This window comes from Mastomys coucha, unplaced genomic scaffold (assembly GCF_008632895.1).
Source record: "Mastomys coucha isolate ucsf_1 unplaced genomic scaffold, UCSF_Mcou_1 pScaffold20, whole genome shotgun sequence".
In the NCBI taxonomy this organism is placed as follows: domain Eukaryota; kingdom Metazoa; phylum Chordata; class Mammalia; order Rodentia; family Muridae; genus Mastomys; species Mastomys coucha.
The window spans coordinates 51,210,815-51,237,229 of NW_022196903.1; the positions used below are offsets into that span (position 1 = coordinate 51,210,815).

The 26,415-nt window shown below is 38.8% G+C and overlaps 1 protein-coding gene and 1 pseudogene across 8 annotated transcripts in view; both read right to left on the minus strand.

Moving 5' to 3' along the window:
* Nucleotides 1–26,415, minus strand: part of Pde1c (phosphodiesterase 1C) — a 454,206-nt gene that overhangs the window by 92,361 nt on the left and 335,430 nt on the right. For 7 of the 8 annotated variants that reach the window (XM_031382002.1, XM_031382005.1, XM_031382004.1 and 4 more), the window contains 4 exons: nucleotides 7,461–7,574; nucleotides 5,943–6,125; nucleotides 4,973–5,039; nucleotides 871–987 (listed from right to left, as the gene is read on the minus strand). In XM_031382002.1, coding sequence (XP_031237862.1) covers nucleotides 871–987; nucleotides 4,973–5,039; nucleotides 5,943–6,125; nucleotides 7,461–7,574 — 481 coding nt within the window. Of the gene's footprint in view, nucleotides 1–870; nucleotides 988–4,972; nucleotides 5,040–5,942; nucleotides 6,126–7,460; nucleotides 7,575–23,785; nucleotides 23,878–26,415 lie in introns of those variants that run through there. The other variant, XM_031382007.1, reaches the window with a different exon arrangement.
* LOC116098448 overlaps nucleotides 23,907–26,415 on the minus strand; it is a 4,270-nt pseudogene continuing 1,761 nt past the window's right edge.

A 26,415-nucleotide genomic window follows, 5' to 3' on the forward strand; every position in this document is an offset into this window, starting at 1 on the left:
CATGTGTATAGTAGAGGATTGCAAATTCAATCATCAATAGGAGGAGAGGACCTTGGCCCTGTGAAAGTCCTGTGCCCCAGTGTAGGGGAATGCCAGGGCCAGAAAGTGGGAGAGGGCGGGGTAGCTGGCATGGGGAAGTGGGAGGCAACAGGGGTTTGTTTTTGTTGTTTTTGTTTGTTTCTTTGTTTTTTGGAGGGGAAACTGGGAATGGAGAAATTTACATGTAAATAAAGAAAATATCTAAAAGAAAAAAAACATTAAATATACGAAGTAAAACTTTCAAAGATTACAATAAAAAAAAAAAGAAATGATAGACATTTTCTGTCCACAGATCAACATTTGTGTATAAAACAAGCTGCATTTTCCAGAGCCTCATCCACACGATGCATGAAGTCTGAGATCAACTAGATAGAGGTTCCCTTGAGGACCTGGCCCTGGAGATGATTTATTTTCCTTATTTAAAGCAAGGAATTGATCTGAAGCATGGGTGGCTGGGAAATACCAGTGCTCTGTCACAGATGATACATGGGAGTTTTGTGTGAGTGACGCATGCGGTAAGGGAAAGTTTATAGAAGTTGTTGAACTTACTCTGTCTCCATTGCTATCTTTCTGCTAAGACTGGGCAGTAGTGCACATAATTATAATGAAATGAGATTGGCAGGCAGCACCTATGGGAGATTCAGCTACTGCAGGCACTGCTTCTAAGAAGATGGATCTCCAGAAACAAGAAACTACAGTCCTACCAGAATGATATTCACAGTTGTACATAGCAGTTTCCTATCTACTTAAAAGGATTCCCTTAGTCTTGATTTTGAAGTTACATAAGGATGGACACATGAATTCAGTTTATCTTTTTAATGAGGTGCTGACCTTAAAACGGCTGATCAGGTCATAACGTGTGAGTAATTCATAGAAAATGAACTTCAACGCATGATCTCCACTGGCCTCATTGAGGGAAAAGACGTCGAAGGACCATGTGTCCACATCCTATAGGACAGATCAGGGAGAAAGCATGATTAGTTCACATCATTTATGAACTACTAGTTGATTTATGTTTGAGTGCACCTATAACTCACACTTGCAATTAAACAGCTCAAGACTAAAGACTCTTAGTTGCTTTCTAGTGTGGTAATACAAGAACATTTACTGTTGAAAAATATCAAAGACATTTATTATGTAACAGAAATATTGGCAGGCTCTATGGTTGGTAAAAAATAAGTAATTTATCAAACATCTGTTAGGTAGTATTAATAATTACATTGTACAGATGAGAAAATGGACAGTCCCTAATTCCTTAAAGGCCTGTTGGAAGCAGATGATTGGGATACCGATGGGAAAAGGACACATATGCCTTCCACATTGAGGCCTCCTCTCAGGCTCCTTCATTCAATTCCATCAGCTACTAGTCTGAATTCAAACCAACTGGGGCACATAGCTCATCTAAACTCTCTCCAATCTACTAGCATCCTATGTAATGACATCCTCTAAGCCCAGGGCTGACACTGTTTACTCATTTAGAAGTGTTCAGAAGGATGTTAGGATACTGAACACAAAACTGGAATGCCACTTACACTTCAGCAGCTAAGTTGAAACTCAAGAGAAAGCATTCATTTCATGAACAGAAAAAGGCTTTCTGGAGCCAGGAATCTGGTAACATATTTCTTTAATTGGCATAGTGCTTTGGTGAAAGAAGTAAATGTAAAACTGTATTGGACATATACCTTATATGCCATCAAATTCCTATTTGTGGACAAATACTGGCTAGAGAATAAGTGAAAACATTATTCTGTGTGCTTTTATTAACAATACCAGCCACTTGTGGACATAATAAAGAAATGTGTGTTTAAACCACAATTAAATCAACAGGCATTTGGTTTCCTCATCACAATATGGGAATTCCTTCAGTAGTTAAAGGTTGTGTGTTGACTTTCTCTTGATAACAAGGACCCACAAGAGATCACAAATACTGAAAGCCAGGGGTTGGATGATACCTCAGGCACCAAAAAATGATGAGGAGCATGAAAGGCTCGGCCTATCCTAAGATGGCCCTGCAATCCTATCTCTGTACATCTGTCTCACTAACCCTTCCAGCCATCATGTTTAAGACCATTGGGGATTCTCTCATGGAAGCCAAACTTGATAAAAGCAAATGTATAAATGGTAAGCTCACTTCTTTTAATAATAATTACCCTTCCATTAAAATAATTGAAGCTGTGATGTCAAGTGTTAATACACAGTCCTAAAATCCCCCAACTCTAGAAAGAGTTATACTGTCCCCAGTGTTACACAAGACAGCCCGGGAGAGACAAAGGGTCCAATGTCACATGGTAGCAGAACTACTTAATAATCTCACTGGTAACCTCTCATGCTCTCACTGCCTACAGATGACACTTGAAAACCCAAAGACTATACTCTCTGATTCTTGGGGTTTATCCCTGAAGTAGTCAGTGAGGAGCCAGGACATAGATGCTAAAATCTACCCACAACCTAGAACTTTGCTTGAGTTTTATAATTGGAGTGCTATGAGTCACAGCCACGGTCAGAACCAATCATGAGAAAGACATTGACAGCTCCAGGAAATGGGTATGGGAGTGGGTATTCACTAAGGGCTTTTATTTCAAGGAAATTTTAACGGTTATTCTTGAAATTTTTTCTTACTCCAAGCCACTTAGGGATTCACTGAAAGTACTAATTGTGGAGGCTATAGGCCTCTGAAGAATCCTGAGCATGGCACTTACATTTTAATGAGAACTCAATTTAAATGCCTTAAACATGCTTTCTCTTTTACCAGATTTCGCCCAGGGACAATTCCAGTCAAGATAAGAGAACATATTTAGCATAGCCTACAGGAAACTGGAAACTGCTCACTTCCTCCCATTTAAAGCTTATCCAAGGGGCTGATTTCTGAGTTATAGGACAACTGTTCTCCGAAAGAACTCTCCACTTCTGTGCATCTAGAACCCTACCTCAAAGGCTAGGGATATTGAAATCAGAAGCTAATGTAAGTGGCGAGAGTACCAGTAGTGACATGTGACTAATCAAAATCTAGACCATCAGTTGTTAGGTACTCTCTTACTTCAATGCCATTTTATGATTGTTCATGCATTAACTGCAAAACTTAATACAACATGACAAAACCATTATTTATTGAACTGAATTCTCATAGTCTTTGAGAATTTTTCGGAATTAGAAGAAATCAGTAGTTATTTCCATATAAACTCCAGCAGCTCAGTGCAAATAACCTTTTCATCAATAGACACAAAGAAGGAAAGAAACTCCACCATCTCTGTGCTCTCCAATCCACTTCCTAATATAAGGCAAGTGTAGAGAACTGGAAAGATATTACACTGTGGAAAGGACTTGAACCTTCTTGATCAACAACAGGGTCAAGGGCAAAAGCTTTGGCCGTAAGGCACACATCAGCAGACACACGAAGGGCAGCCATTTGATCGAGCTGGCCCCTGTTGACTACTCCAAGTGTCTTTCTCTCAGACCACATAGACTTCTGAGAGTTTCTGTTCCATAAGTGTCAAATAACTGTTTGTCCACATAGAAAGTTGTTGCACATTTTACTTTTCAGTTATTTATTAAAAAAAAAAAGAAAGAAAAAAGAGACTTCAGTTTGGGTGATATTTTCTCATAAACAGCCCATTATCAGTAAACCTGTGTTTGTGACAGAAGTAGTAATAAAAGTTTAAACTGGCTTCTAATGCTCCTAAGATTTACGTTGAATGTTTCTGTTCAATTATAAAAATCAATGCAAATTCATTGTGGGTAGTAGGAAACAGGCCTCAGGAAGTGGCTCTGTGCTTGAGCTGGGAAATGTCACTATCAACTACACTGATAGATTGGCTATTAGCATGTGGGCGTGTGACTCCTCATGGTGTCCTTCCTGCTCTTAAGATGAGTGGAGGAGAAAGAAATAAAGACAGTAAAAAGAGAGGCGTGAATCCTATAAATACAACCAGTGGATGTCTCTGAACAAGAAGGAAAAATCATGAACATAAAATCAGAATGGCCCCGTGGGGCTTGCTTCTTACACAAAGCTACTTAAGAAGCACTCATCAACCCTCCTTCCACAATCAGATAATTTATCTTTTGAAAACATCATCAGATTTCACTTGCTGCATGTTTTAGAGAAAGACAATACTAGAAGTCAGAATTCCACTATGCTGCTGCACAAATGGACGGGTGGGTGCTCAGTGCAGACAACAAGTAATGTCAACTAGCCCAAGTCGCTGTGCCCGAGCCAACCCCATCCTGGGACTGAAGTGCACCAGGAACACTTCGGTCCCCTGAATCTGACTTCAGACTTCCTCCAGGAATACATCTGTGTTGGGCCTAGGGAAGTCAGGTATGTAAGCCTGGATGGGGGTTACCCTGCAGGGTTGAGCCTGTCTAATCCAAAATCATACTTGAGTGGCTTCCCATGGAATGAGGGGACAAGGGCTCTGGAGAAAACAATCGCATCCTGAAATGTTACCAAGAAAGCACCATGTGCTGGAAACACTGTGTTCAAGCCTCAGCTCTACTCTGATTAACTCTGATTTTATTTTTCTTAAAAATTTCTCGGTCTTGGTTGTGTACTTTTGTTTGTTTGTTTGTTTGTTTTTGGTTTAGTTTGGTTTTAATCTTACAAGATAAACTAGGAGCAGGTAATCAAGTGCTGATATAATTACAACCAAGTTTCTCCCTAAGTTTTGCTGTACTGCACCTCATCTGTGGCTATACTACATGAATCTCATCATGGCAGACCACTGTGTAAAACCAAAATCCTCATGGAGTTTAATTTAGAAGAAAACATCAGGAGGTTAAAGACTGAGAACACAGCACTACTATTAGAGCCAATTAAAAAAAAAGAAAGATTAAGGTATGAATGAGAGGAAGGGCAGAGATGAAACTCTATTGTTTTCTGAGGACAAGTGTAACTGTACCTTATCATTTCCACTTACCCATAAGCCATCAGTCTTACCTTCAATGCATCAATTACAGCTGGTGGATAGCTCAACCCAACCATGTTTGATGTCCGTCTGTACATTCTGGCAAAGTTGAAGGAGATAACAAAATGTAAGAGCTTACAACGAATGGATGTACACATAATGACAAGCGATAAACACCCAGGGAGTCTGGTGACTCCGGGAACTTGAAATTCCAAACTTACTCAAGTACTCTTAGTGAAGAATTTCAAAGAAATGAAAGCAACCTCAAAACCACAAGCCATTGGAAACAAAGTTAAATAAAATCCATGTGCCCCATATTAAACAGAAAATTACTAAAATGACCATGTGACCTGGCTGCAGGACAGCAGGAGTGCACAGCATTGTACTTGATGATGAACAAATGATCAGTGTGCATGACCCAGTAGAAACGCTTCTCTCTAGAACCCCTAAAGCAATCAAGGAAACTTTGAAATCATCACTGTGGGGCTTCTAAAATGTGTAACTATGTAACAGGTATAAAAAATAATTTCATTTCTTGTAGGTGATTATTTAGCATCAAAAAGCTACCAAACTATGTCTCAGGGAACTAAGAGCTCTTCAGTAAACTATCTTCCCTGGGTCAGTGATCTCATTGTGCTACTGGTCTATTCTGATATTATCTATATATTTAAAAAATGTGCATCATATGACTTCTGACTTTAAAAATGAAGATGAACTTAATCTAAATCTTAAGATGGGAATTTTGAGCAAAGGGAAAACTTGTCCTAATGGTGTCATGGGAATTAAAATATCTGTTTCTACTCAGAAATTTGAGTTTTTATAATAAGTTATCAATATTATATTATAGGCTATGGAAGGGGGACTGAGAGGAGGGCAACATTTGGGATTTAAATAAATACAATAATTAATTTAAAAATTACATTGAAAGAAGGCTTACAGTCATAGGACCTGGTATTCTTCTTATTGTTTTGGTCCTTGTTTAACAATGAGTTTCATCTTTACCTTTCCACAAATATCCCAGCTTGCACCGCATGGACGATGCTCTTGAACCTGGGCTTTTCATCGCTTCTCCTAAGCATCATCCCCATCTGCCGTGTGAAGGTGGAGGCCAGCCAGTCCCGAACTTCAGAAGGCACAGCATCTGACTGAATGTCACTAAGCTCATCCTCTGTATCCAGCAGTCGCCTGGAAATAAAACACACAAAGCACTGAGATTGAATCTGAATCTAGAATTTTCTGTTTGAAACAGTTGCCTTTCTCTGATTATCTGGAATGCAGATATAGAAACATGATATAAAACTGGACACACACACACAGAGACAGAGAGAGACAGAAAGAGAGAAGGAGAGAGAGAGAGGTGCACTTTGGCAAGGTTGTTCATACTTAGGGGTCTCCTTTGACTGAATGAATCTAGTCTGTCCTCCAAAATCACAAGTGTAAAAAAATGTAGAAAGCTAAGACCCAATCAGTGATAGTGTTACAAAAAAATCATTAAAGATGAAAACTATTGCACAAATCACAACATCCAAGTACTTAGAAGCAATGATCTTTAAGTAATACCAACTATTGTCCTTTTAATTCAACAGGATATAATAGAAACATGAACTTTTAAATTCAAGGAAACTTTCCCAAACAATGCAATTCTTTATTTGAGCCCAGTGACTTAAGCCATCTATAGATAGACTTTTCTGAATTGCCTAACTTTTTCAGATGTCCGAGTACTAGAAAGGAACAAAGTAGTTATAATAGAACCAATAAAAAATGAAGGTTATCTTTTTAAGCCTTACTAAAAATAAGCAGTTAGAGTGGACATCGATGTAATGGTGCTTTTTATCATTGTTGTTTGTTTAGATGTATTCATTTGGGTAAAGGGGAAAGGGGACTGTGGTATCAAATTCCTAAAATTTGTAATGAATTGCATCGTTAAAAAAATAAGCCCAACAACTTATAAAGTGTAGTGAAATGCTTTCAGCTTGGAGTTTAGTGAAGTAAAACATCACAAATAGCGAGGAGCCTGTCTGACTAGAGAGACTTTCACATTCCACATTTTAACAGTTTCCAAAAGGAAAGTGGTTCTATTTCTTTCAAAAACCAATTTCAGTGCTGACAACTGTTATAGTACTTGTGCAATTTAAGTGGAAATATTTGCTGAGGGAGGAATACTGGGGATCGGATCACTCTAGGCAATGCAACTGGATTCAAACACACGTTTGAGCTGATGTGGTACATATGGAGCTGTCACAGTGGACTCTACAGCAGGGAAAACCTTGCAGGCTTTAAGAACTGCTTTGTCTACTCTTACATCACTTTATCAAGCCCAGGTATCTGTGCAATAAGTTGGTCCAAGTTCTGTTGGTCCTCTCATAGTTGAGGGAACAATAGTTCCATCTCTTTCCTCTTTGTTGAAACTAATGTTTTAGAGTCAGAGATCTGAAGCACACCTGGTACTAGAGGGGGCTGTGGGTGGACGGGAGTGACAAAAAATATAACATGACTTTCTTATCAACTTTTCTTACTTACCTTGTTTCATCAATATATACAGATTCAAGCACTGTGGCTGCATATTCCAGATTCTTCTTAAGGTCTACCACAGAAGCTTCTCCTCTCTCTAATTGCTTGACCAAAGACCGTAACCTACAGGGAACAAGATGATGTCATTAGAATAAAGGAATCAAAGACTAATTCTAAAACTAGGATGACATATGCTTTATAGTCTTAGATCTTGTTTTTTACTCCAATACATCTGAAATTTAAAAGGTAACAGCGATAAAAGAGCAATTTGTGAAATAACAAAATAAGAACAAAAATGTTCTCTAGCCAGGCCCTGTCCACAACCAACATTTTGCAGTACTCATTCATTGTTATGAAGGTTCTAATTTACTGACAATTTTCTTCTTCTCAGATATGTCTCTTTTAGTCTCTAGGATGATAGAGGGCAGGCTGAACAGCACCAAACACCATCGGACATCTCCAGGACTCTCTCTATTGAGAAGGCACTTTGCTCAGCAGTGGCCACAGGGAACCATAGTCCCACAGCCTCCTGATGTTTCAAGACTCATGGGAAGGTATAGAGTTCCCCTATAGCCACAGATAGCCATGGGAAACAGATGCAAGTAAATTATGTCAGTAGACAGGAAGAATTTCCATAAGAAGAACAGTCAATAAGGTAGCAGTCAAAACTGAGGATGGCTGGTACACTGAGGATTCTGGATGGTCCAAGAGAAATGAAAAAGCACATTCTCCTTACATAAAAATCACTGGAACAGAGAAGGGCAATGTGAGTGATGGCAATAAAATGCCTGCAGGTAATCAAAGCAGAATAACTGGAGCTGTGGTGCCAAGCACCTCTTCAGGTTATTTGAAAACCAATGGTACAAGCACCGACAGTACAAACCTGGATGTCAAATGTGGATTTGAGTTTCCTTTCACAAAGTGCCCACTCTGCACATCAGGTAAGCTAGACAACATCTTAGGATTATAAAATAAAGCACCACACAACAAGGCTTGGAAGTTGATATAAAGATCAAATGCCAGTGATAATATAGAGTATGAAATTCCTGGTCATTGTGTATGATGCTATTGACATAATTACTGTCACTACTGTTAGTCAAAGCTCCTGGTCCTCCTGGTCACCAGCCAAGACACTTCTTCCCAGAACACTAAAGATCATGTCATGTCTCTGTTGTATGTATGCAGTCTGCCTCACCTTTCTGATATCAAAGTATCCACAAGTTTGCATTAGCAAGACAGAATAGGTGAATTACTTGACAAGGTTTGCACTTGAATCTGGAAACTTAGGACATTTGGCTATTCCAACACCCTCAACTTGTACACTATTCTTCTCTAGATATTTATAAAATTGACTCAAATTTTTTGACAAAAAGTTTTCTATGTTGATCCTGAAAAGTGGGCAAAAGAATTGGTTCTCTAAGTATTAAGTCTCCCAACCAATGGACAAAAGCAGCTGACCCCTATTGTTGAATTAGGGAAGACTAAAATAAGCTGAGGAGAAGGGTAATCCTGTAGGAGGACCAGCAGTCTCAGTTAACCTGGACCTCCTAGCTCTCTCAGATCCTGGAACACTAACCAGGCAGCATACACTAGCTGATATGAGGCCCCCAACACACATACAGTAGAGGACTGCCAGGTCAGTGTTCATTCAGAGATGATGCCCCTAACCCTCAGGAGACTGGAGGCCCCAGAGAGTTTAGAGGCCAGGTAAGGTGGGATGTGTGGACATCCACATGGAGACAGGTGGGTGCAGAGGAGGTATGGAATGTGGAACAGTAAGAGGGTGTATGTGGGGGAAATAAAATATGGAATGTAAAAAAATAAATTAATTAGTAGAAAAAAAAGAATTTCAATAGTGTAGAATCCAGATAAGATATAATTGACGGTAGTCTCTACTGTATTGACTGACAATGTCCAACACACAGAGAGATAAGTCTGTCTAGGCTCCTGAGGTCTGAAGAGGACCATTAGCCTTGTGAACTACACTTGTGAAAATTATTAAGGACAAATAGAACAAGCCAAGATGTTGGCATGGGAGGTGCTGCCCATCATTCACACTCAGTCAACATCCTATCTGTCAAGGAACAGAGAGATTTCATCAAGGAGCCTAGCTACTTTTTACTAAGATCAGATACTCTTAAGCAAAATACATTCCCAGCTAAGCCTGCTTCCAACACTGATTCTCTCTCAGGAGCTCCGACATGGAGAAACTGGGCTCTTAGCTGGAAAAGTAAATTGAGAAAAAAATTCAAATTTTAAAAACATTTTGCCTTGTTTTGGAGATTCTACTAGAAATCTAGCATAAATGTTTTGTTAGGACCCATCTCCCATCTAATCCCTAAAACCTAGGAGCAAGGGATAAAAATGGGGGAAAATGAGGGGAACTATGACTAATAAAATAAAACCAGAAGATGCCACCTTCTAGTAAGAGTTTCAAGGGGATTAAATAAAAGGAGCTGTAATCAAAATAAAAATGTTTGTAGGCTAAAGAAAACCCAGACAAGCAAGTGAGAACAGATCAAGTAAAACCAGACCAAACAATGAAAAGAAAACATCCAACATCCACAATTATACTTTTTTATTCCAAAGAAGAAAAAACAAAGTTGGGAAAGGCTTGAGAAAAGGAAACATATTGCTTTAAAAGTAGCAAAAATTCAGGGCTGGAGAAACGTCTCAGTGGTTAAAAGCACTGGCATTTCTTCCAGAGGAGCTGGGTTTAATTCTCAGCACCCACATGGCAGCTCACAACCATCTGTATCTCTGGTTCCAGAGAATCCACTCAGACATGAAGGCAAGCAACATACCAATGCACATAAAATAAAACAAAAAGAAGAGGATAATAATTAATAATAATAATAATGATAAGAAGAAGTAGCAAAAATTCAACGTGGCTTTAGGCTTCTACCCTGTCACACACCAGAAAGCAATTTTACAGTGGCATTAATTTTTCTTTTTTGAGGACAATGTGGTATCATTGAAGACATCCGTATGCTTGTGTAGGACTGTTGTGCATTTGTGTGGAAGAGTGAAAAACGTGGCATTTCATAGACTTTCCAGAAAAGACAAACAAGCAGCTTTAACTCTGGAAAGTGTTCTGCAACATAGTTGCTTGTCATCTCCAGTTACATGGCTCCTGGATGCATGCCGGGCCTAGATTTAAGTACAAACTTTACCAAGCAGAAGACTTCTTTAGAATTGACCAATGAAACAGAAGCTCCAGACAGGATAATGGAAGAGAAAGTGAGCAATGGGAAACAAGCTCCTGTTTCTGTTATAAGTACCACCTGTTCTACCCTTGGAAGCGTGAACTCCTAATCAGAAGACAACCAAAAGGAATGCCAGTGAGACTGTGGCTTATTCCACTATGCTTAATGACTCCTTCCTCCAGGATAGCTAAATACCAAGAGGATCAGGCAGTGAGGAGCCTCTGGTTGCCCTGCCATAGAAAACAGGCCCTCACCTGAGAGAAAAAGGAGTACTCAGAATCTCCCCCAGCAGACACACTCCACAGCATGGGAAGTCCCAAGCTTCTGCATTCCAGTCAGCAGGAAGTCAGCAATGCAGGAGATTGACAGCCCAGAGAAGAATTCACACACAATGTACTTCTAGAACTCGAAAATGTACAAATATTTACATCTTCCCAGCTTTCTAGCTTCTGAGCTAGTCTGAAGATGTATCCTAGCAGAGAACACAGGATCCTGGCATGACCTACTAGTTTGAAAAAATCATCCATCTGACACATTCACCTCTCTTGGTATAAAGATGGTAAACAACACAAGAATATCCCAGGGAAGAGTCAGCAATGAAGCCTTGACGATGGCACACAGAATACAGAGAAGGGGCTCACTGCCAAGGGAGCATTGGCTAGGAACTCAAGAAAGTTCAGGGAAGTGGAGATTTGTAGAGTGAAACTGGTGTTAAATAGTGAGTATATGGAAAGAAAAAGGAATTTAAAAGAAAGAAAACATGACAACAGAAAAGGCAATAAAAGGTTTTGTTTGGGTTGTTCCTTAAAAAAAAATGGTTAGTAACTTTGTAAATGGCCAGTTCCCCCCGACCCCCGTTAATTACATTGTGAGCAGGTGCACAGTATGCCAGGGCTGTGGATCCATTGGCCCCTCAACCCACTTCCCTCTATCTTGGTATCCTCCCTTGCAATGTTCTGCCAGTTGATGGAGCTGTTCTTTCTTAGGCAAAATTGCTTTAAGGTAGCTTCTCAGCTGCTAAACAACTCATAACCCATTAGTCTCAAAACTTAACAAAGTTGGGGCTGGTGAGATGGCTTAGTGGGTAAGAGCACTGACTGCTCTTCTGAAGGTCCTGAGTTCAAATCCCAGCAACCACATGGTGGCTCACAAACTACTCATAATGAGATCTGACACCCTCTTCTGGTGCGTCTGAAGTCTGCTACAGTGTACCTATGGGTAATATGTATAATAATAAATAAATCTGAAAAAAAGACTATTAAAAAAAACAACAAAATTCTTAAGGATGAAGACCTTTTCCTGTCCCCCAGATCTGAATCTATTTCATCACTGGCTGCCTCAAAAGTAGCTGGAATCTTTCATACCCCCATTTTATAGCATCTTTGTTAGTTAGAGGTAGGAATCTTGTTAAAATTGGCACAGGAAAGATTGGATACCTTCATATGTTTTCCTAGTAAAGTGTATCTGTACATTTTTCATACAACTTCATTCCAGAAAGAAGCTAAAGGCCAGGTCTCATTTAAGTGGTAGACTATATGTTTAGAAAGATGCTTATTGAGGCCCAGGATCATAGGAACAGAGGGAAGGAGGACACAACATCTGTCCCAATACAGAGAGTAACTGGGACCAGCAGGACCCAGGCATGCAGTAACTCTGCCAGACCAGTGGCACAAGTTCCTTCCAGTCTGTCTGGGCTGGTGCTCTGAGCAGACCTTAGGCACAAACTGCACAGCCAGTCCCACAACACACACAGGAAGCTCTACTCCCAGGTACTCTAACACCCCAAGGATCACAGAATCACAGGATCACAGGATCATAGGATCACAGGAGCTTGCTCACACCAAGATCTCAGGGTCCCAGAGGCAGCTTGACTCCCAGGAGCTCAGACACACCCAGGATCTCAAGATCACAGGACCCCAGAATCACAGGATCATAGAGACAGCTTGACTCTTAGGAGTTCTGATACAACCAGGATCACAGGAAGGACAGGCTCCAGTCAGATAGGGTACATAGCACTAGAAATAACCAGATGGCGGGAGGCAAGCGTAAGAACATAAGCAACAGAAACCAATGTTACTTAGCATCATCAGAACACAATTCTCCTACCATAGCAAGTCCTGCATACACCATCACACTGGAAAAGCAAGATTTGGATCTAAAATCACTTCTCATGATAGAGGACTTTAAGAAGGACATAAATAACTCTGTTAAAGAAATACAGGAGTGCACAGGTAAACAGCTAGAAGGCCTTAAAGAGGAAACACAAAATTCCCTTAAAAATTATAGGAAAACAAAATCAAACTGCTGAAGGAAATGAACAAAATCATCCAGGATCTAAAAATGGAACTAGAAACAATAAAGAAATCACAAAGGGAGACAACCCTGAAGTTAGAAAACCTAGGAAAGAGATCAGGAGTCATAGATGTAAGCATCACCAACAGAATACAAGAGATAGAAGAGAGAATCTCAGGTACAGAAGATACCATTGAAAACAATGACACAACAGTCAAAGAAAATGCAAAAAGCAAAAAGCTCCTAACTAAAACTATCCAGGAAATTCAGGACACAATGAGAAGACTAAACCTAAGGATAATAGGTATAGAAGAGAGTGAAGATTTCCAACTTAAAGGGCCAGTAAATATCTTCAACAGAATTGTAGAAGAAAACTTCCCTAACCTAAAGAAAGTGATGCCCATGAACATACAAGAAGCCTACAGAACTCCAAATAGACTGGATCAGAAAACAAATTCCTCCCATCACATAATAATCAAAACATCAAATGCACTAAGCAAAGAAAGAATTTGAAAAGCAGTAAGGGAAAAAGGTCAAGGAAAGACAGTCCTATCAGAATTACCCCAGACTTCTCACTAGAGAGCATGAAATCTAGAAGAGCCTGGGCAGATGTCATACAGACCCTAAGAGAACATAAATGCCAGCCCAGGCTACTATACCCAGCAAAACTCTCAATTATCATAGATGGAGAAAACAAGATATTCCATGACAAAACAAAATTTACACAATATCTTTCCACAAATCCAGCCCTGCAAAGGATAATACATGGAAAACACCAACACAAGAAGTGAAACTACACCCTAGAAGAAGCAAGAAAGTAATCTTTCAACAAACCAACACAAACATAATTCTACCTCTAACAACAAAAATAACAGGAAGTAACAATCACTTTCCCTTAATATCTCTTAATATGAAAATTAACATTACCAACATATCCTAATCAACTGAAATTCAAAAATATAAGGATTAAGAAATTTGTTGGCTGTTATCCAGTGGCCCCTCTAATTTGGTAACTGGAGAAATAGGTCCAACATTATACAATCCATAAACACTTTCTGCTAGTTTGTACGTGACAGTGTCATGCTGTGTACCACATGATGGTCTTGAAATCATGCTTCTCCTATCTCAGCCTCTCTCTCTGTAGGATTGTTTACTTGATGTTTTTAAACTATACTATGGTTTTCAGAACAGCTTACATATTTCAAAATTATTTATATATCCAAAAGAAATGTAGAAAATTAACGTGGGATGTGGCTTGTAAGAGAACAACAAAGAGTGAGAGTGAATGCTTTGCTTGATATTTATAACTATTGTATCAATTTTGAAGAAGAGGACTTTATAAGTTACTCTTTTTCTGAGATGAATGCTTTTCAAAATCATCACAGCCAATGAACCAGATTCTTACCCTCACCTACTGTCTGTGCCACACTCCAAGCAGAACCATTGTTCATTGTGACAGTTAATGAATGACTTCATGGATAGACCATCTTAATACACACACCATTTCTTAAATGAATGTAACCTGTTCTCTGTGGGCTGAGAATGAAGTCACTCACTCAAGTCAAATAGCTTTGACCATAGCAGGAAGTCTGTATCCAAAAATTGTGCCTACAATTCATTTCTTGGTGAAGCAGAACTATCAACTCTCAGCTTAGCTACAATGGAGGTAAAATCCTTTGGTGATGTGAGGTTCATTGAAGTACAGTTTTATTACAATAAAACCCAATGTCTAAAAATTGTCCTTATTTTGGGTTTGTATTATAGTAAGAGCCAAGATTTTTAAACTCTACTAAAAGCAAAACAAACAAACAAACAAAAAGTCTTTATCTATTTATGTTCATTTAGTAACATGTCCATCATTTTTATGACTGGTATAAAAATATATATTGTGTTGAATATAATAAAAAAAAATGGAAAAAATTTAAAAAGTAATAAAAAAGAAAGATGCATATCCAGACCATATACTGCTAAACAGATAATAAAAATGTGAGGCATTTTTACAATGAAATATTGTTCTGCTGTTAAGAAAATAAAATATATATTATGTATATGTATATTTCATAATATGTATATTTCATAATATATATTTTATATATATTTCATACATTGTGAAATATATAGGTAAACGGATGAGCTGGGAAAAAATCATCCTGAGTGAGGTATAACTTAGACCCCAAAATGGCAAATACTATATGTTTTGTCTTCAATGTGGATGTTGACTTATAAGCTTCCAATGTGTGCTACAATCCAAATAAAGACAGAGATTAGGTACAGAGTAAGGGACCAGTGGGGAGTAGGGGGTGTCCTAAGGAAGAGGAAATGGAGTGTAGTGTTACTAAGAGTAGAGGGGTAACTAGAATAGAAGGATTAAATGAGGAGGCGAATCGTAGAGAAAAGTAAAGGAGGAAGTATGGAGAAGAACTGACCTAAAGGCCTTTTCAAAAACCATATAGAAACATACTACTGTAGAGGCTTCCATATATATGGAAGAGGTACTGTATACAGTGTAAGAGGAGAAAGGTAATCATCAATATCATAAATCTACAAATCCACAGAATTATAATAGCACTCTGCCTGCAAGATATATCAGTGTAATAGTGGCACAAATATTATAGGAGTGACTGATCACTTTCTGATTGGATTTAAGTCCCACTCCATGAGATGGAAGACATATCTGACACCTCCAAAGTTGCCAAGGACCTGAGAGTAAACAGGTCATGGGTCCCAGAGAAAAATCTACTACTGTTATTCTGCTAAAGGAACAAAACAATAAAATGACTCCCAGTCCCATATTGTTATACCCATAGGTATAACAATATACCCATAAGTATCACTCAGCTCTTGTCAAAGACCCACAACTTGACAATGTACAAAGAATAAGAGACTTTGGAGCACTGAGTCCTAAATGAGATGTTTTTATCAACACCTCCTACTTCATCCCTCCAAGGCTTAGGCAACCTATGCCGAAAAGGAAAAGGAAAGATTATTAGAGTTTGAGGCGACAGAGTCTTCTAGACACAACAGGACTGATGCACATATGAATTCACAAAGACTGTGGCCCCAGGTATGAGGTCTGCACAGGTTCAATCCAGGTGCAGCCCCAGTACTGAGAGGGGGAAGTGGACACAGGGTCCCACCCCTAACCAAAAAATTATTTGTAATTGATACATGGTACAAAGGGAAAATCAGTTTCTTAAATGGAATCTCACTGGATATATTAGCCACATTTAAGAGTAGGCCCAGGAATAGTTGGCCAACACAAACTCTCTCTCTCTCTCTCTCTCTCTCTCTCTCTCTCTCTCTCTCTCTCTCTCTCTCTCCCTGTGTGTGTGTGTGTGATACACACAGGAGAGAAGGAACTTTTTATTTCATTTTTACTAAATGTTTTTATTTTCATTTTTGTGGTTGTATCTCTTTTTTTTTTAAGAGAGAGAGAGAGAAAGCATAAAGGTAGGTGAGAAGGGGAGGGATCTAAGAGCAGTCAGGTGAGTGGAAAAGAAACTATTCAAATGTACTGTATTAATTAAAAAGGTTGAAATGTCAAGTGAGGTAGGAAAGAAGGAAGGAAGGAAGGAAGGAAGAAAGGAAGGAAGGAAAAGAAAAGAAAAAGCTACTGTCTTATGCCAAATCAACATTTAATCATTTTTGCCTTTTCTTGTTGAATTCCTTTCTGGAGAATTGTTTGTTAAAAACTGCTCCATTAAATGAAAAAGAAAAAACAGAATAAGTAGGAGAAAAATATAAGTAAGACTCAACTTATTATGATATATAAAAAATTTGAGATGCAAAACTATGCACGTAACTCAAATTCTATTGAAAGATTAACAGAAGCAAGATCTAAGAAACCTGAAAACAGGAAGTAACTGAAGATTGGATCCTATATTGATTGCAAGTATGTAAGAGGCACATTTTAAAGTGATAGAAAAGTTGTAATTTTTTTCATTACTTACTTTTTCTTCTTACTATATAATCTCCAAGGAATAAAAATACTATGTTTCTTCAGGCATGTAAAAATAGAAAAGAATATTTACTAATACTCAAGAGAACTTATAGCCTTGGTGTTTAATGGGAATTCATTTCATGAGCACCCAAAATAAATTCATGAAGCAAGAAGGGAAGGAAAGAGAATCAGGGGAAGAGAAAATTAGAGGGAGAGAGAAAAGGAGGAAAGGAGGGCAAAGAAAATATACAACAATAAAAATAGACTATCTGCGTTCATAGTTTCCAGCACTCCATCCATTTCTGTCATTGTGGCTGCCAGTAAGAGTTCCAGAACAAACCTGCAGCACCATTTTAGGAAGCGTTTGTGGTTTTGAGCCTTGGCACAGTACCTCTGTGAGGCTGCTCATCAATTCGCTAAAGATGAGCCCCTGCATCTTCATATGGGTTGTTCATCTCTCCCCACAAACCCTCTGCAGGCTGTCACCTGCTTTCCTGCAAAGCATTTGATGTCCTGTAGCATCTACTCAGCTCTGTATATATTCAAGTTCAGTGCAAATTACAGGACCAGAGTCTCCTGACCTGGTCAGCATGTGCAATGCATAAACACATATGCTCAGACTAAGAATGTGTACCTTTTAGAATCTGGCTAGGTTTGGGGGCTTCTAAGAAAACTGGCTTCCACAAAGAATAGTCCCAACCACTCTTACAGTACTCAGTATAAGCACTATTAGTATAAACCCTAGGAGAACACATGGTCAAATGCTCTTTTATTTCCTAACTTTATAATGCTGTAGATGTTATAGAGTTTTCAATTTCATATTATCTACAATATATAGCAATTGAAGCCTCAAACTCTCCACCAGGGCTGTCAACAAAATGCTTTCTTACCCATCTGAAACAGTGCCAGCCTGAACCCAAGTTAAGAGTATTAGATGTTGTCCCCATAGGACTTAATGATGAAAACATCAGGTTGGCAACAAATTGAAAGTTTTGTTGGAAAGAGTTGAATGTAATTTCCTGTTTTGACTGATAAACCTTCTCACTAATGTTCTCTGGGATTAATAATTTAACACACATAAGCAGAAGTTGTTTTGTTGTTGTTAGAACAGAAATATCTTTCTATATGAAAGTATAATTAATATGTTTCAGATACATAAGAATTGATGAAGGAAGGTAAAATTTGCTTTAAAAAGATATAGAAGGAGGAAAAACTGAATGCTGCCTTTAGAATTCAGAAGTTAGTTGAGGTAGAAGAAAGTTTCCGCTCCCTTATTGCCCCTCCCCCGCAAGCTGTCAAAGTCAAGTCTTAAATCTTGTCCAGAAGATTTCACATAGAAGCAACATATTCAATAACTTAAAAACAACCTGCATAAGGAGAGACTATGCATGGCTCCTCTCCCCGGTATGACTACTGAAATACCCAATGTCCCAAAGCTACTGCCTGGAAAGCAAGTATGTTTGTTAAGCTTAAACCCATTATGGTATAAAATCCTCATGAGTTGAATATGGATCAATGATAAAGCCTGGCTTGTGCATCCTGGGTGATTCAATCACCAAGAACAACATACGCACATAGGGGTAGGGAAGGAATTGAGATAATCAAAAAGTGCAAGTAAAAATAAAACATTACGAAACTCAAGAAGAAGGAAAACCAAAGTGTGGATACTTCGATCCTCCTTACAAGGGGGAACAAAATACTTATGGAAGGAGTTGCAGAGACAAAATATGAAGCAGAGACTGAAGGAAGGACAATCCAGAGACTGCTCCACCTGGGAATCCTTCCCATAATCATTAAACCCAGACACTATTGTGGATGCCAGCAAGTGCTGGATGAGAGGAGCCTGATATAGCTGTCTCCTGAGAGGCTCTGTGAGTGCCCGACTAATACAGAAGTAGAGGCTCACAACTATCCATTGGACTGAGCATAGGGTCCCCAATGAAGGAGCTAGAGAAAGGACCCAAGGAGCTGAAAGGTTTGTAGCCCCTTAGGACAAACAACAATATGAACTAACTAGTACCCTCAGAGCTCCCAGGGACTAAACCAACAACCAAAGAGTACACATGGTGGGACTCATGGTTCTAACAGCATATATATAGCAGAGGATGGCGTAGTTGGTCATCAATGGGAGAAGAGGCCCTTGGTCCTGTGAAGGTTCTCTGCCCCAGTGTAGGGTGCCAGGGCCAGGAAGCGGGTGAGAGTGGGTTGGTGAGCAGGGGGAGAGGGGAGGGAACAGGTTTTTTTTTTTTTTTTCTGGAGGGGAAACCAGAAAAGGAGATATCATTTGAAATGTAAATAAAGAAAATGTCTAATAAACAATTAATTAATTAGTGTATTTTTTAATCAAGGGCATGGTAGTAAATACTTCAGAAGGCTAAAACAGGAGGATTTCAAAGTCAAGGCCAGCCTAGATTACATAGGCTCTATCTCAAAAATAAAAAATAAAAGATAAATGTGACCTCCAAATACTACCATCACATAGTAAGGTTAACAGAAAAAGATAAAACAGCACACACATTCTAGAAGTAAGAGTCATCAAAGGTTGGTGGTTTAGTCCCTGGGAGCTTCAGCCACTTTGATAGGGTGTCACATGGCATTGTGAGAAGGCTGCATGTTTCTTAGGTTTTCTAGGAGGGAACTTGTGTATGTGGTTTGTGAGTCAGTGATCACCGGCTCACTGTGTGATATGTCAAACATATCAAATTCAGCATCAACAAAAGCAATGACTGGCAAAAGTAGCTCTCTGCTTCTTCCTCTTTAATTCACAAGCAAACCAGAAGCACACAAAGAGCTGCTCCACGAGTTGTTGGATTCCAGTGAGTTGGTCAGTTAAGCAAAGAAGTCATTGCTACTTTTATATATTTCTATATAATCTATTAATTAAAAGAAAATCACAAAGCTTCAACAGATTTCAAATGTCTTTACAAAATAGCTACACCAATAACACCACAGCTGCTCCAGTGGAACATGACTTCCCTCTAAGCCTTTGTGAAATATGGAGTCAGCATGATCTCTGCTGTATCACAGAGAAAATCTGAACATTTCGCCAAGACCCAAATGAAGTTTTAAAAAAAACAGCAAAATAAAATGACTGGAAATATTCTAATGCTTTGAAGTTCAGGAGTATATTTCTAACAGTCACATGGTAAAAATCTCATATTAGAAGTTAACTTCAATAGATAAAAAAGGAAAATGTGGCATATCAAAACTTGTGGCATGCAGGTAATTCAGTACTCAGAAGGAGATGTATAATCTGAATGAGAATTTGTGAACAGGAGAACCTATGACAGTGAATGGCATCATTATCTATCTCATGAAATGGAGCAAGTTAGCATAAAGAAACTAAAAGCAAACTTGAGGCTAACACATGAGCAGATAATGAGTCCAACTGCAGAAATCATCATCAAATTCAAAAGCTATCTTCACCTGAGCAAGACAAAGTAGGAAAGACACAAATAACCAATATAGACAATGAAAACAGAATACAACCTCGTATTATATAAACACCCAAAGGATACACTGAATATTTAAAGCTCCATTAAAAACTTAATTTATCAAAATTGACATAAGAAAAATAGCAATTCTATACCTATTAAGCAAGTTGAATCCATAATGATAGTTTAAATTTTCCACAAAGAAAATTGTGGAACTGTATCACTTTATTAGTGGATTCATCTATACTGTTCACTGCAAGAAACTCATAAGGACCTCCCTCCCATAGAACAGTGGCAAAGAATCAATCCACCAAGGAAATTATGAGTGGAGAGTTGACAGATAAATCTCTCCTGTGAATAGACACAAAAACCAGATAACTCTAATAAGTTAAAGGCAATGACAAGTGATGCATAGGAAACACAGAAACAAAATTAGTTAAAAATCAGAAAGTAATTGTAATTCATTGATTTCAAGGGACTAGAAGAGAAGCAGCACATGATCTGTACAATGACTTGGGAAACATCTACTAGTGATTAGAAAGCAAAACAAAAAGTAATAAAAATGAATTTCCTAATTTTGATGTGTGTTTAACAACAATGAAATACTACAGCAAACATCACATACATATTAAAATATAGAAAGCTTTTCTGTTGATCCAGCTCAAAATTTAGTGTACCTACTGTGACATCTTTAAGACTGGGATATAATTGAGTGGAACACTGCATGCTCAGTATGCAGAATACTCTGTGTGTAAATGTTAGCAAAATTATGGTGGTGTTGGTGGTGGTAGTAGTAGTAATAGATTATATGAGAAGTTTTCACTAACTCAAATAATTAGTAAATTATACCATCTACAAAAGACATCAGAATTAGAAAAATATATGAGAATGATTCTTACAAACGATTTAGAAATCCTAAGTATGGATCAGCAAGATATCTCATCCTCTGAAAATGGCTGCCACCAAGTCTGATAGAGGAAGAGGAAGAACAAAGAAAAGGAAAAGAAGGAATTTTATCTCATAGAGCTACAAGGTGGAAAGACAGATAACCAATGCTCAAATTGTCCTCAGACCTCCACATGAGTGTAATAACATGCCCATGCACACAAAAGAAGAGTTTATGAGAAAAATACACTTCCTGGACTTCTCAAACAATCAATAAACTATTTTTTTTTTAAAAATAAAACATTAAAGTCCCCTATCTATAAGAAAACTGTAATATCTTACTAAAAGAATTTTAAATAGCTTAAATAAGTGGAATAATTATCCATGTTCATAGAAACCTGCCATTTTAGAAATAGGAAACTCACCCTAAACTTATCTGTAGATTCATTTTAATGCCAAGTATAATTCTTACAGATCATTTGGTGAAAACTAACAGTAACTCTAAAATTCACTGAGAAATTCAGAGAAACAGATAATATGTTTTAGGTTTTAAAAAAAGAACAAAGTTGAAGGATTTAAATTCTCCAGTGTTAAGTCTTATTAGGAATCATTTAATTCTGGCCTAGTCCATCCCCCACTTCATTCTTTCAGCCTTTTCCCTCTGCACCACTGGTTGAGTCAAGGGATAGATGTAGTTATTTTTATAGTAATCTAAGTGCAAGAAAGTCAACAAAGAGTTGTGCTAGAGAAGAAAGAGAAAAAGAGGGAAAAGAAAGGGGGAAAGGGAGGGGAAAGAGAATGGGAAGAAAATGGGAGAAAGGGAAGAATGGGAAGAGAAGAGAGGAGAAAGGATGAGAAGATGAGAAGAGCTGGAGAAAGGGAGGAAGGAGAATGGGAGGGGAGGAGGAGGAAGAAGGGAAAAAGTGAACAGCTGCCATTACCAGATATAAAGTACTACACCGGGTACACGTGTGTGCCAGCTGGACATAGTGAACAGGACAGAAAGCATCCTTTGCTCCAATGAAGCCCCATAGTCTTAGAGATTATAGGAGGTATTACAAGCCACTTATAATCTTAATGCATTTTGAGATCTTAGCACTGACCCCACACCTGTGGGCCTCTCGTGAAACACAATGGTGTGGTTTAGACAGAAACTACCACCATTCATTCCTAAAGTCATTCATTGCCACACCTGCTCCACTCAAGTCTGTGTGACAGCAGTTCATGAGGTGAAAAGCTTCAAAAGAAGCTAGTCTCCTTCCACCTTTTGGCATTCCCTAACTCAGAGGTGGCCCTGATTTTTCCTTGCCTTAGTTGATGGAAGGTCTCACCTGGTAGGTGCCCACCAATATATGATTTACTATAATAGCTAAACAAAATTAGACATTGTTCACCAATGTTCCAACATCTTAGCTGAACCCTGGCTTGGAATTTCCTGAGGAGTGTTACACATCCAGACTAATTGCCTCTAGCATTGTTAGGGAGATAATGAGGGAGGTCTGGCCTTGAAGTTTATGGAATAGAAGTTGATAATCCCAGGGTAAGGTCAACTAAAAATCCTCTTTTTCAGTCATGAGCCACTCCCAGGGATTAGAAGAATGGGACCCCTGGGGCATATCTCTGCTAGCCCAGAAGATTAGCATAGTTTACTAAGGATAGGCTGGACCTTCCTGGTGTGTGTGTGTGCCTCTACCCTCGTGTGGCCAGCAGCCCTCGGGACTCCACCAGCCCGTGCAGGCCCAAGTGCTCAGAGCCCCAGCTGGGGCTGCAGCGCCTGTCCAGGAGAGGCAGCTGCTGCTTTAGATCCATTGTGTTTTCAGATGGCCTCAGATGTACCTTGACCATTGATCTGCCTGACTTTTCTTTTTCATTTGTAATGACCATAAAGGTCTGATGCTTAAGTGTATATTCAGATCCTACACTTCCTTGTGTTGTGTCTGCCATTTTTTCAATCACTGACATCTTGCTGACCTGTACTGGAACCCTGTTTTTCCTGAGGGTTGAGGGGCCAAGGCTGGCCAGTCCATGGCAATTCTTGGCTTGATTTGGGTGGTGAGGAAGTATTCCAGACTGGCCTTGAACTCATCACAATCATCATGTCTTAGTCTCTGGTTTCAAGTTATTTACCCAGATCCAAGAGTTTGTCTCATTGTTGTTATGTTTTAAAGTTCGTCCTTAGGTTACTTCCATGACTTGTTTTTAACTCCCACTAAACTCATACATTTGTTTTAAGAGAACCACTGACTTTTGTTTTGCTTTGTCTTTTAAGGCAAATTGCCCAAAGAACCATTTTTCCTGAAGGAAACTGTTTTTCTTAGGTTTGGTTTAGATATGTCAATTTTACTAAGAGATGACACTAAAGCAATGTAGTTCACTGACCATTGTTCTTCCAGAAAAAGAAAGAAAGGAAGAAAGAAAGGAAGAAAGAAAGAAAGAAAGAAAGAAAGAAAGAAAGAAAGAAAGAAAGAAAAAGAAAGAAAGAAAGAAAGAAAGAGAGAAAGAAAGAGGGAGAGAAAGAAAAGAAGGAAGGAAGAAAGAAAGAAGGAAAAAAGGAGAAAAAAAATCAAACCAACTAACCAAATAAACAAAAAAAAACTCAACCCAGAGTGCAGAAAGCATCTTCTGGGATCCAGCCTGCAATGCTGAGGACTCATGTGAGGAAGCAGCAGATCCAAAGGAAGCTATTTCTCTCTGGTCACTATTCATGTGTTACTTCTCTGCTGATGACCATGCCGTGTGACCAGAGACTAATTAACAGTGAAAATCTCCTACAAGGTGCAAAGGACAGAAATGAGGAGAGAAGTTGACAGGAATACTCAATGAGACAACAAACCCAAAGTTCTCTCTTGCTTTCTGAGTCAATCCAGCCCCATAGCTCTAGTTTCTCCAGCCCGAGTAGTCTTCCTTCAGCCAGAATTGCATCATTCTGGTATGGCTACCCAGATTCACTAAGGTCTCATCACACAAAAAGACCACAGGAATTTTGTCCTGCTATCTATATAATGTGTGGCAGTGATTGACAGCTGGGGATACAGAGCTATCTATCTATTTACCTCACAGAAGTTCAGAATTAGAGATTAAGAGGATTTAAGAAAGGTTTCAGACCTCACAAGCTAGGCAAGGCCTTGAGAAGAGCTAATATCATTGGAGAAGAAATAGTTGAAGGCACAACACACAATGAACCTAAGAAATTCTGTACTCAAAGATAGCAGAATGGCTTCCTTAAGCATGATAAACTCCATAAGTGGTGTGTAATAGGAAGTGTTCAGTAATCTGAAGCTCAATAAATGAAAGAATGAGTTGTGATTGGGGGCACATGTTTGTACAGGCAAGTGTATATATATATATGTGTGTGCATATAAACATGTAGGCCAGAAGGCAACCTCAGGTGCCTTTCTCAAATTTTTTTTTTTGACAGAGTATTTCACTGGCCTGGAACATGCCAGCTAAGTTAAGCTGGCTGGCTAGGGGAGCTATGGGACCTAACTGTCCCTGCTTCTTCAATGACGGGATTATGAGTGTATACACTACATTTACTTATACTATACAGGTTCTATGATCAACTTCATGCCTTTGTACTTGGAAGGCAAGAGCTTTACCAAGCAAGTTATCTCTCCAACCAAAAGCATGATATATATATATCTCACCATCTTTTCTTTATTTTTTTTCAGTTTCTCCAAAATTTTATTTTAATTTAAATTACAGGGCCAACCAGATATTCTGATAAGAAATTCACTTTTCCTCAGGAGAAAGGAAACACTTCCATGTCATTAACAATTGTATACATCTCCCACTTTTTTTTAAGGGTTAAAAAAAAAATCACATTAAGTAACTGCCTTAAGTAAAATTAACACTTTAAAACACCAAAGAAGCCACACCCAGGATAGTAGTTCTCGTAGCAGGAACCTAGAAAATGATCACACTTTAAATGCAACTTTTCAATCTTGAATGTTTTCACAGTGTTCTGTTTAAAAACAATCCAGAAACCCTTCTCACCCTTCAGCTTCCAATTCGTGAGTGATAAAACAGTTCTCTGACACCTGCACCCATCTTCCACAGCAAGACTCTAGCACTACTCTGTGTTTGCCCAAGTGGAAGCTATTCTGTCATCTCAAGTTCTAAGAGCTAGCTTGACAAAGAGACACTCCTTCCACTCGGTGTAATGGCTGCTGTCTCACCTAATCCTGACTCCCAGCACAGGGTGACAAGGACTGGGTCACTTAGCTCGGCTGAGTCTGCCTCCTGCTCAGCTGAGGACTTCCTTGTCAGAGGACTGGGTGCTTTCTCTATCTCTACTAGAGAACATGAATTATCACACACGCACTCACACACGCACGCATGCACGCGGGTAAAGACAGCCTTGGAAACCCTTTATTGTAGACTGCCATTTTGATGAAATAGAACAGACCTGTATTTTCTGGGGTGGTTTTTCTGACTTGGATTCCTTGAAGGAAACCTTAAAACTCACTAAACATCAGCTAGGAAGCTCCTTTTACTGGTCAATGAATAATTCAGTTAGTAAGAGAGGCTAGCAAAGAATAATTATGTAAATTTTTTTTTTTTTTTTTTTTTTTTTTTTTTAGTCAGCTACAGCCATGCTGAATTGGATCAGGCAAACTCTGCTTGTAAGTTGTTAGTTGTGATCTGAGTGTCACTAAGACAGACAGACACCATTCTAGTAACTTTATGTAGATACAGTCTAGGAGACATTGTTCTGCTGTGGTCACAGTCACAAAAAGTGGTACAAAATCAGTTACTTTATAAATCCTGATAATTTGCAGCATTAAGGAAAAGTACATTAAACCCATCCATCTCCTGGAGGACATCAGGACCAGGGCTCTTCTTTCCCTAAGAGAAGGCAAAGTTTTAATTATTCAGTTTCACAACTACTGCACTGGATATTACTCTAAGAAAGAAAGGGTGCTCTACAAGAGGTCCCCCACCAAAAAAAAATCAGCATTATTTAGCATAATCTGTATCATTCATAGATATGGCAATCTTAGGACTCATTTGAAATGAGTAAGGCCAATATTCTGCAATTGTAGAATATTGTAGAATATGTAGCAGACAGAGTTCCAGGTTTGTAGTTTTGCCTGCCAACAGCGCCCCACTGAGTAACTGCATACAAGGGATTGGTTTTTTTACTGCTGTGATCCTTAAATGGTAAAATCAGCATTTTCATGTAATCTCAAGTATTTCAATTACAT